The 12,540-nt window shown below is 46.8% G+C and overlaps 1 protein-coding gene across 1 annotated transcript in view; it reads left to right on the top strand.

Annotated features, from left to right (window-relative positions):
* The first annotated feature begins 2,588 nt into the window (after positions 1–2,588).
* Positions 2,589–12,540, top strand: part of LOC140455602 (proteasome subunit beta type-5-like) — a 97,963-nt gene continuing 88,011 nt past the window's right edge. Inside the window, 1 exon segment of the mRNA XM_072550516.1 lies at positions 2,589–2,682. Coding sequence (XP_072406617.1) covers positions 2,589–2,682 — 94 coding nt within the window.

Raw genomic sequence — 12,540 nt, 5'->3', positions numbered from 1 at the left:
AGGGTGGTAGTGGTGGAGGGTTGTTTTTCAGACTGGAGGCCTGTGACCAGTGGAGTGCCACAAGGATCGGTGCTGGACCCTTTAAATTTTGTCATTTACATAAATGATTTGGATGCAAGCATAAGAGTACAGTTAGTAAGTTTGCAGATGACACCAAAGTTGTAGGTGAGTGGACGGCGAAGAGGGTTACCTCAGATTACAACAGGATCTGGACCAGATGAGCCAATGGGCTGAGAAGTGGCAGATGGAGTTTAATTCAGATAAATGCAAGGTGCTGCATTTTGGGAAAGCAAATCTTAGCAGGACTTATACATTTAATGGTAAGGTCCTAGGGAGTGTTGCTGAACAAAGAGACCTTGGAGTGCAGGTTCATAGCTCCTTGAAAGTGAAGTCGCAGGTAGATAGGGTCGTGAAGAAGGCGTTTGTTATGCTTTCCTTTATTGGTCAGAGTATTGAGTACAGGAGTTGGGAGGTCATGTTGCGGCTGTACAGGACATTGGTTAGGCCACTGTTGGAATATTGCGTGCAATTCTGGTCTCCTTCCTATCGGAAAGATGTTGTGATACTTGAAAAGGATCAGAAAAGATTTACAAGGATATTGCCAGGGTTGGAGAATTTGAACTATAGGGAGAGGCTGAACAGGCTCGGACTGTTTTCCCTGGAGCGTCGGATGCTGAGGGGTGACTTTATAGAGGTTTACAAAATTATGAGGAGCATGGATAGGATAAATAGGCAAAGTCTTTTCCCTGGGATTGGGGAGTCCAGAACTAGAGTGCATAGGTTTAGGGTGAGAGGGGAAAGATATAAAAGAGACCTAAGGGACAACTTTTTTATACAGAGGGTGGTATAGTTCTGAGACTATATCCTCTCAAGTTAGACTCTCTGATGAGGAGAATTGTGTGTCGAGGTTTTAAAGCTGTTGGAACTGAAAGCAAGTTCAAACCATCAAAGCAAAGATGTCATGAGCTGCCAGAGGATGTGGTGGAGGCTGGTACAATTGCAACATTTAAGAGGCATTTGGATGGGTAGATGAATAGGAAGGGTTTGGAGGGATGTGGGCCAGGTGCTGGCAGGTCGGACTAGATTGGGAAGGGATATCTGGTCGGCATGGACGGGTTGTACCGAAGGGTCTGTTTCCATGCAGTACACCTCTATGACTCTCACAGTGTGTGTTGCTTACACTCACCCTGACAACACACTGCTACCTCCATTACAGTGTGAGCAGCTCACACTCACCCTGATAACAGACACTGTCTCCTCCATCACAGTGTGAGCAGCTCACACCTACCCTCATAACAGACTCTGTCCCCTCTATCACAGTGTGAGCAGCTCACACTTACCCTGATAACAGACACTGTCCCCTCTTTCACAGTGTGAGGTTCACACTCACCCTGACAAGACACTGTTCCTCCCTCATAGTGTGAGCAGCTCACTCACAGAACTCACTGCCCCCTCCCTCACAGTGTGAGCAGCTCACACTCACCCTGACACACTCACTATTCCCTTCCTCACAGCATGAGCAGCTCACACTCACTGTCCCCTCCATCACAGTGTGAGCAGTTCACATTCAATGTGCCCTCCCTCACAATTTGAGCAGCTCACACACACACCCTGACACTCTCACTCTCCCCTCCCTCGGTGTGAGCAGCTCACACTCATTCTGACACACACTGCCTATCAATGCTGTTCATGAAGACCAATCATAATAAAGAGTGGATCTATGACGTCAGGTGTTGCCGGGTAGAGTCTATGGAATCAGGTTTGTTTCCAGTCTCCATGCAGAGAGAGAGAGAGAGAGAGACCCTCTGCCGCCCCCTTTGGACACAGGATGATCTGCAGCGAGCTCGGGCCTTAACATGGTTCATCTGATATTTCGTCTGGCAACGTTCCTGTGGTTTTCCAGTAATCCTCGATACCCTGATTAATCAGGAATATATCTATTTCAGCTTTAAATATACACAAGGAATCTGCCCCCACGCTCTCTCTGCAGCAGGGGTTTCCAAAGACTCTCACCCTTCTAAGACAAGAAATTCCTCCCTATCTCAGTCTTGAATTTGGCACTCATTAGTTCTGAGACGATATCGTCTCAAGTTAGACTCTCCGATGAGGAGAAGTGTGTGTCGAGGTTTTAAAGCTGTTGGAACTGAAAGCAAGTTCCAACCATCGAAGCAAAGATGTCATAAAACTGTTTCAGGGCCCCAAGACAGGAAACTGGAGAGAGTGAGTAAAGGAAGAAATTCTGATAAATGTATTCGAATTCTGTGAGGAGGTAACAAGTAGGACGTGTACGGGGGAAGCAGAGGAGTAATGGATTTGAATTTTCAGAAGGCTTTTGTAAGGTGGCTCACATTAGGTTACAGCCCAAGGTATTGGGATTGATGTAATAGCATGGGTAGATGATTGGCTAACTAATAGAATACAGACAGTTGAGGTAGGGTAGGCAGGGGGTGTGGGGGTGGGGGGATAACGTAGGGTGGAGGGATGGGGGAAGTGGGGGAGGAATTATCAGACTTGGCAACATGTGTGCCACAGGGATTACTGTTGAGCCTACAATTTTATGTTATTTAAAACCTATATTAACGACTCGGATGAGGAAAGTGAACATAGCCATTGTCAAGTTTGCGGCTGACAGGAACGTAGGTGGAAGACAAGTGGTCAGTCGACAGGGGGTTAAACAAGTCGGTAAAAACGGAGCAGATGGAATATTATGTGGGAAAATGAGGCTTATGCACTTTAGCGGGAAGACTGAAGGAGCTGACTATTATTTAAATGGAGAAAGAAGAGGGATTTGTGAGTCCACACCTACGAATCGCATAAAGTGAATATCCAGTGTCAGTGGGTAATACAGAAGACTAATGGAATGTTGGCCTTTCTTTAAAGGGAATGGTGTATAAAAAGGCACCAGTCAGACCACAGCTGGGGTACTGTCAACAGTTTTGGTCCCCTTAATCAAGAAAAGATTAATGGGTATCGGAGGCAGGTGGCACGGTGACACAGTGGTCAGCACTGCTTCCTCACAGCGCCAGACACCCAGGTTCAATTCCCACCTCAGGCAACTGTCTGTGTGGAGTTTTCACAATCTCTCTGTGTCTGCATGAGTTTCCTCCGGGTGCTCTGGTTTCCTCCCACAGTCCAAAAATGTGCAGGTTAGGTGAATTGGCCATGCTAAATTGCCTGTAGTGTTAGGTGAAGGGTAAATGTAGGAGAATGGGTCTGGGTGGGTTGCTCTTCAGAGGGTCGGTGTGGACTTGTTTGGCTGAAGGGCCTGTTTCCACAATGTAAGTAATCTAATCTAATTGAAGAATGTTCACTCTGATGAATTCTGGGTATGGAGGGTCTGTCTTACGAGGAGAGGTTGAGTAGACTGGGTGTGGACTCATTGGCATCTAGAAGAATGAGAGTCACATTATTGAAACACACAGGATTCTTAGGGAACTTGACTGGAGAGGTGGGGAGAGGGGGGTTTCCCATTGGAGGGAGTCTTGGACCAGAGGGCATCATCTCAAAATAAAAGGTTGCACAATTAAGACAGAGATGAGAAGGAATTGCCTCTCTGTGAGGGTTAGTGAATCTGTGGAATCCTTTACTGCAGAGAACTGTCAAGGCCAGGTCATAAAATATATTCAAGGCTGAGATGGAGAGCTTTTTTTTTAATTTGCAAGGGGATCAATTGTTAGGGTGAAAAGGCAGGAAAGTGGTGTTGAGGATGATCAGATCAGCCGTGATCTCATTGCCTGCAGGAGCAGACTCAATGGGATGAATGGTCTATTTCTGCTTCTCTGTTTTATGGGTTTAAAGAGTTTAGATAGGAGTGACATTTCACTGGGATTGAGTATCTGTAAATGATCTTGCTGAGGGAAGGGTTGAAAAGGTTTCTTGCTCCTTATGTTCAGATCTTTCCAGATATGCTTACATGTATGCGTTTATAGATAGCTTTTCCTTTCTTTCAGGTGATAAAGTGTTGTTCTTGTGTAAAAAGGACTTTGACAACTTCATGTGAATCTGTTCATAACGGACCACTTTCGCAACCAAACTGGAAAACCAGAAGTTATGATCTATCAAGTCAGGATTCATTCTGGGGTCTGACTGGCACGATCTGAGTTAATAACTCGTGAGACAGTGTCATTTTCCCAAAAGCAGCTTCAGCAGCATATATTTAGGAGGGAATCACCACGACAGGCTCAGGGGTAAAGTTGGGGTGTTTTGGATTGTTGTTGATTTCAGACTGCCAGTTAACCACAACTGACAGACTATTGGCTACCGTGAAGAAAAACAGCCTAAAACTGAAAGTGCAAGATCTAGGGCTTTGAAAATTTCTACAACTGAGAACGTTGTGACAACCACACCCCCTTTCACAGCAAGAAAAGCCACAGAGAGCAGGGGATTAAAAACAGCTTGTCCTGATGCCCCCATTCAAGATTCATACTAGTAAAAGAATGACTTCCTAAATGTTAATGTATGGATAATCCAATACCATCGTATCATAGAATCCCTTCAATATGAAAATAGGCCCTTCAGCCCAACAAGTCCACACCGACCCTCCAAAGAGTAACCCACCCAGACCCATTCCCCTGCGTGATATTTACCCCTGACCAATGCAGCCAACCTACACATCCCTGAACACTATGGGCAATCCATCTGACCTGTACGTCTTAAGATTGTGGGAGGAAACTGGAGCACCCAGAAGAAACCCACACAGACACGGGGAGAATGTGCAAACACTACACAGACGTTTGAGGCGAGAATCAAACCTGGGTCCCTGCTGTTGTGAGAGAGCAGTGCTAACAACTGAGCCACCATGCCACCCCTCCAAAAGTCTGTTACTCCAAAAGTCAAAACAGGGTGGCAGGGGGAAGCCATTCAGCCCATTGAGTCTACTCCACCATTCAATGAGATCATGGCTGATCTAATCATCTTCAACCCCACTTGCCTGCCTAATCCTCAAAATCCCGATTCTCCTCCTGATTAAAAAATCTGTCTACCTCAGCTTTGAATATACTTTACCCAGCCTTGACAGTCCTCTGCAGTGAATCTGCAGATTCGCTCTGCACTGAGAGAAGAAATTCCTCCTCATCTCTGCCTTAAATGTGCGACTTCTTATTCTGAGATGATGCCCTCTGGTCCTAGATGTTCCACACTGGGAAACAACCTTTGCACATCTAGTCTGTACAATCCTCCAAGAACCTTGTGTGTTTTAATAAGGTAGCCTCTCATAATTCTCAATTCGATTCTAGGTAAAAGCTTTTGCCCGAAATGTCGATTTTCCTGTTCCTCGGATGCTGCCTGAACTGCTATGCTTTTCCAGCACCCTACTCCAGAATCGATTCCAATCTAGGTTAGTGGTGCTGGAAGAGCACAGCAGTTCAGGCAGCATCCAAGTTCGATTGACTTGACACTGACATTTTTTACAAACCCACTGACTCTCACAGCTACCTGGATTACACCTCTTCCCACCCTACCTCTTGCAAAAATGCCATCCCGTATTCCCAATTCCTCCGCCTCTGCTGTATCTGCTCCCAGGAGGACCAGTTCCACCACAGAACACACCAGTTGGCCTTCTTCTTCAGAGACCGCAATTTCCCTTCCCACGTGGTTAAAGATGCCCTCCAACGCATCTCGTCTACATCCCGCACCTCCGCCCTCAGACCCCACCCCTCCAACCGTAACAAGGACAGAACGCCCCTGGTGCTCACCTTCCACCCTACCAACCTTTGCATAAACCAAATCATCCGCCGACATTTCCGCCACCTCCAAAAAGACCCCACCACCAGAGATATATTTCCCTCCCCACCCCTTTCTGCCTTCCGCAAAGACCGTTCCCTCCGTGACTACCTGGTCAGGTCCACACCCACCTATAACCCACCCTCCCATCCTGGTACTTTCCCCTGCCACTGCAGGAACTGTAAAACCTGTGCCCACACCTCCTCCCTCACCTCTATCCAAGGCCCTAAAGGAGCCTTCCACATCCATCAAAGTTTTACTTGCACATCCACTAATATCATTTATTGTATCCATTGCTCCCGATGTGGTGTCCTCTACAATGTGGAGACTGGGCGCCTTCTAGCAGAGCGCTTTAGGGAACATCTCCGGGACACCGGCGCCAATCAACCAAACCGTCCCGTGGCCCAACATTTCAACTCCCCCTCCCACTCTGCCAAGGACATGGAGGTCCTGGGCCTCCTTCACCGCCGCTCCCTCACCACCAGACGCCTTGAGGAAGAACGCCTCATCTTCCGCCTCGGAACACTTCAACCCCAGGGCATCAATGTGGACTTCAACAGTTCCCTCATTTCCCCTTCCCCCACCTCACCCTAGTTATAACTTCCAGCTCAGTAACTGTCCCCATGACTTGTCCGGACTTGTCCTACCTGCCTATCTCCTTTTCCACCTATCCACTCCACCCTCTCCTCCCTGACCTATCACCTTCATCCCCTACCCCACTCACCCATTGTACTCTATGCTACTTTCTCCCCACCGCCACCCTCCTCTAGCTTATCTCTCCACGCTTCAGGCTCACTGCCTTTATTCCTGATGAAGGGCTTTTGCCCGGAACGTCAATTTCGAAGCTACTTGGATGCTGCCTGAACTGCTGTGCTCTTCCAGCACCACTAATCCAGAATCTGGTTTCCAGCATCTGCAATCATTGTTTTTACTTCGATTCCAATCTACTCAACCTCTCCTCATCCAACAGTCCCTCCCCACCCAGGACCAGCTGACTGCCTCCAATACCAGTCTTTCTTTCCTTGGCTAAAGCGGAACTAAACTGATTACAATCTGCCACGAGTGAAACCAGTTTGTAGGTCTAATGTCATGAAGGAAGAATTCACAATCTGATGGTAATCTATCAACTGCCTGCCGAGAGGTTTTGCAGATGCAACCAACTAAATACAGGAAGCATGGCAGCAGTCTGAATAGGCAGCCGATTTGAGGAAATCAAAAGCAAATCAATCATGATTTGGAGATGCCGGTGTTGGACTGGGGTGTAAAAAGTTAAAAATCACACAACACCAGGTTATAGTCCAACAGGCTTAATTGGAAGCACATCAGTAATCACCTGATGAAGGAGCGTCGCTCCGAAAGCTAGTGTGCGTCCAATTAAACCTGTTGGACTATAACCTGGAGTTGTGTGATTTTTAACTTTGTTTCATTACACTGCCTTGTTCCATTACACTGCCTTGTTCCATTACTCTGCTTTGCTCTCATGCTGACGTGTTCTTGATTTACGATCAGATGGACCAAAATACAGTGAAAAGTGTTGTTTTGTTTACTATTTGCAGAGTTGCCGCTCTCTGACACCATTTGGAACTCTGTTGAAATTAACTCCAAAACTGGGAGTTGTTTTTTTCCAAGTATTCAATGGTTCCGTTCCCGATCGCCCAGCTATCTGCAACCCTCACACATACCACTCCTCACACCCCTCACTCCTCACACACCCCACTCCTCACATCCTCCACTCCTCATACACCCCACTCCTCACACCCCCCACTCCTCACATCGCCCATTCCTCACACACCCCACTCCTCACATCGCCCACTCCTCACATTCCCCCACACCTCACACCCCCCACTCCTCACATCGCCCACTCCTCACACCCCCCACTCCTCACACACCCCACTCCTCACACACCCCACTCCTCAAACCCCCACTCCTCAAATCGCCCACTCCTCACACCCCCTACTCCTCACACACCCCACTCCTCACATCCCCCACTCCTCACATCGCCCACTCCTCATACACCCCACTCCTCACACACCACACTCCTCACTTCCCCCATTCCTCACTCACCCCTATTTCTCACATCTCCCACTCCTCACACACCCACATTCCTCATATCTCCCACTCCACACATCTCCCACTCCTCATAACGCCCACTCCTCATAACTCCCACTCCTCACATCCCCCACTACTCACATCCCCACTCCTCAAATCCCCACTCCTCACACTCCCCACTCCTCACAAACACCACTCCTCACATCCCCCACTCCTCACATCCCCCACTCCTCACATCCCCCATTCCACACAAACCTCACTCCTCACATACCCCATTCCGGCCTTTCCCTTTCCTTGTTCCTTACTTGATGCTCATCCTGCCACTGCTGGATATCTCACTGCATCTTGGTTCTGGGATCCTCCACCGCCGACGCCGTTCCTGAGGCCACTCTGCCCCAGCTGGTGCCAGCCATTGATCCTGGCCAGTGTGGGGCCAGGCCCCAATCAAATCCCCTGTGGAATAGAACCATCCTCGCATTCCTCCTCAGGGATGTGATGGATAAACCATCCCCAACCCTTCACCACCTCCACGTCTGTCATGGATACAGTCCACCAACAGGAAACAGTTGTCCAGCCTGGCCATGACTGTGTCACTGCTGCTTGGTGCCGCTAATGCCCCCAGTTATTAGCACCTATCAGCCGCCATCTTGTATCCTGGCCCTGCTGCATTGTCACAATGAAACACAACTCAACTTGAGGAGCAACACCTCATTTTCTGCTTTGAATTCTTCATCATCCTTGTGGTGTTAATGCCAAGTTCGATAACTGCCAAAATTGTTATTGTTAAGCCTGTTCTCCATGTTACTGACATTGTCTCCCTCACCTCCGCATCCCGGATTTGGAAAACAAGGAAGAGAATTTTAAAATCTGGGGCAGCACAGTGGCTCAGTGGTTAGCACTGCTGCCTCACAGCGCCAAGGACCCGGGTTCAATTCCCACCTCAGGCGACTGTCTGTGTGGAGTTTGCATATTCTCCCTGTGTCTGCGTGGGTTTCCTCCGAGTGCTCCGGTTTCCTCCCGCTGTCCAAAGATGTGCAGGTCAGGTGAATTGGCCATGCTAAATTTCCCCATAGTGTTCAGAGTTGTGTAGGTGAGGTGCATTAGTCAGGGGTAAATATAGAATAATAGGGTAGAGGAATGGGTTTGGGTGGCATACTCTTCAGAGGGTCGGTGTGGAATCGTGCGGCCGAAGGGCCTGTTTCCCCACTGTAGGGATTCTTTTCCTACGCCAGGAGGGAGGGAGCTGTATTGCAGATAATCAAGTACAGGGGGCATTGGGAATTGGGATCTCCTGCAAGTTAGGACACGGGAAGCAGAGTTTCGGATTACCTCCAGGTGACAGAGGGTAGTATGAGGTAGGCCAGCGGGAATAGTCAGGTGCAGAGGTCGCGAAATGAAGGCTTCAGCAGTAGTTGAGCCAAGACAGGACTGACTTGGGTGATGTTCTCAAGGTCAAAGTATTCCACTCGTTTACAGTGTTCGATATAACTAACCGCCTGGTGGTACTGAACGTGAGTATTGCTGGAAAAAGAAGCATTGTGTCAGAACTCTTCGACTCAAACTCATCAGGACCAATTCGAAGATCAAGCTCCTAGCTACACTGACTGAGAGGACAGTGCTGATTGGTTGGCCATTGGACTCTGATTGATAGAGGTGTTGCCATGAAGAATACACCTGTTAATAATGACTGGCAGTTAACAACCAAGCTTTGTTTATATTTTAAACCAGACAAGTTGACTCTATTTTCACAGAATCGCATGATTGTTATGGCACAGAAGGAAGCCATTTTGCCCATTGTGTCTCTGCACCAACTCATTAAATGAGCACGATTACCAAGTGCCCTCTTCCCATATCCCTGCATACCATTTCTCTTCAAATAACTCATCGATGCCCTCTCGAATATCTTCGTCAAACCTGACTCCTCCACATTTCCAGTCAGTGCATCCCATACCCTAACTCCTTGCTGTGGGAAAACCTTCATTTCTCACATCAGCTTTGCTTCATTTGTATATAACCTTAAATCTAAGTCCCCGTGTTCATGTTCCTTTTAATGAGGAGGAACAGTTTCTCTTCCCCACTCGGTCCATCACACCCATGGTTTTGAAAACCTCGATCAAGCCTCCAATCAGCTTTCGTCTCTCCATGAAGAAAACTCCCAACTCCTTCAATCTAGCCTCATTGCTGAAGTTTCTCATCCCTGGAGACATGCGCATAGACCTCTTCTGTCCTCCCTCTACACTGTATTCACATCCTTCCTACAGTGTGGCACCCACAACTGTACACCACCCTCCAGCTGTGGTCTAACAAATACCGTGCACAAGTTCATTCAGTTGTGAGGAAAGATCACTCAATCCAAAACGTTAACTCTGATTTCTCTCCACAGATGCTGTCAGGCCTGCTGTGCTTTACCAGCAATTTCTATTTACAGCATCCACAGTTCTTTCCGTTTTGATTAAGTTCATTTATACACAGGATCAGTCAAAGCATTGCCCTGAGAAGTGAGCCAATGAATAGCTTTAGCCTATTCTCCTCAGTATTAGGGATAACGGCCAGATTGGACAGTCGCCCTGACTCTCAGCACCAAATTGCATTCACATTTAAGAATCAATGATACGTTTCAAAGTGTCTCCCACAGCTTACCAGCCATTTTCACCAATAAATCACATTCACCATTCAATCACTAGGGTTTAATCAGAATGTCATCGCACCTCAGGGGAGGATAAGAAAGAGAAACCTTCAGGGTAACCTCAGCCAGTGCAGGAATTGAACCCTTGGTTTTGGCATCACTCATCATCTATCCAGTAACCTGAGAAATCCGCAACCACTCCCAGTCCTTTTGGCTAGTGTTCTACACCACCTTTGATTTCTTATCTCCCACAAAATTCTTGACTTTCCCTTTTGTTTCATCTCACCCTGCCTCATTATCTAATCATGTCAAACCCATCAGTTAAAAATCACACAACACCAGGTTATAGTCCAACAGGTTTAATTGGAAGCACACTAGCTTTCGGAGCGACGCTCCTTCATCAGGTGATTGTGGAGGGCTCGATCGTAACACAGAATTTATAGTAAACATTTACAGTGTGATGTAACTGAAATTATACATTGAAAAATTGATTGTCTGTTAAGCCTTTCATCTGTCGGAATACAGTGATAGTTTCACTTCTTTCATGTGTAAACCACAAGACATTTTTTTTAAAGTTGCATTCTCGGGTTAGCTGTTAACAATGGTGAGAGCTAGACAATATGTTGAAGGTGTTAGCCCCGATGTTTAGATTGATTCTAATCTAAAAAGTGGGATAACAGAGTTTTACATAAATTTATGCAGTTTTTGAGCTCAGAACTGCATGAATTTATGTAAAACTCTGTTATCTCACTTTTTATTTCAACATATTGTCTAGCTATCACCATTGTTAACAGCTAACCCGAGAATGCAATTTTTTTTAAAAAGGGTTTTGTGATTTATACATGAAAGAAGTGAAACTATCACTGTATTCTAACAGATGAAATGCTTAACAGACAATCAATTTTTCAATGTATAATTTCAGTTACATCACACTGCAAATTTTTGCTATAAATTCTGTGTTACGATCGAGCCCTTCACAATCACCTGATGAAGGAGCGTCACTCCGAAAGCCAGTGTACTTCCAATTAAACCTGTTGGACTATAACCTGGCGTTGTGTGATTTTTAACTTTGTACACCCCAGTCCAACACCGCCATCTCCAAATCGAAACCCATCAGTGTTGAAGAAGGGTCACTGGACTTGGAATGTTAACTTTGTCTCTCCACAGAGCTGTCGCATTCCCCCATGATTTTCTGGTTTTTCATTTCTCTTATGATTACCCACCCAGTAACTGGCTGATTTGCTCCTGTACGTGTCAGAGATTTGAAAGTGAAATGAAGTTAACTTTAACTTCAATAAAATCTGGTGAACAATGATCTTTGCTGGGCCTGAGTCGATCAGTGCCAAGACTTGTCCTTGGGTTGGGTGTTGCAGACGAGCACATTCCAAGGTCCAAGACTGTGTGCTGGTGACATAGAACATAGAACATATAGAACATAGAACATTACAGCGCAGTACAGGCCCTTCGGCCCTCGATGTTGCGCCGCCCTGTCATACTAATCTGAAATCCATCCCACCTACACTATTCTATGTACGTCCATTTGCCTGTCCAATGACGACTTAAATGAACTTAAACTTGGCGAATCTACTCCCGTTGCAGGCAATGCATTCCATACCCTTACTACTCTCTGAGTATTGAAACTACCTCTGACATCTGTCTTATACCTATCTCCCCTCACTTTAAAGCTGTGTCCCCTCGTGTTTGCCATCCCCATACTTGGAAAAAGGCTCTCCCTGTCTACCCTATCTAACCCTCTGATTATCTAGTACGTCTCTATTAATTCACCTCTCAACCTTCTTCTCTCTAGCAAGAACAGCCTCAAGGCCCTCAGCCATTCCTCGTAAGGCATTCCCTCCATACCAGGCAACATCCAAGTAAATCTCCTCTGCACCCTTTCCAAAGATTCAATTTACTTCTTATAATGCAGTGACCAGAACTGTACACAATACTCCAAGTGTGGCCGTACCAGAGCTTTGTACAGCGGCAGCATAACCTCCTGGTTCCGGAACGCAATCCCTGTATTAATAAAGGCCAAAACACTGTATGCCTTCTTCACAACCCTGTCAATCTGGGTGGCAACTTTCAGGGATCTGTGTACATGGACACCGAGATCTCTCTGCTCATGTGCACTCCCTAGACTCCTA

This window comes from Chiloscyllium punctatum, chromosome 30, assembly GCF_047496795.1.
Source record: "Chiloscyllium punctatum isolate Juve2018m chromosome 30, sChiPun1.3, whole genome shotgun sequence".
Lineage (NCBI taxonomy): Eukaryota > Metazoa > Chordata > Chondrichthyes > Orectolobiformes > Hemiscylliidae > Chiloscyllium > Chiloscyllium punctatum.
The sequence above is the reverse complement of the archived record's forward strand: the minus strand, read 5'-3'. Positions and strand labels throughout refer to the sequence as shown.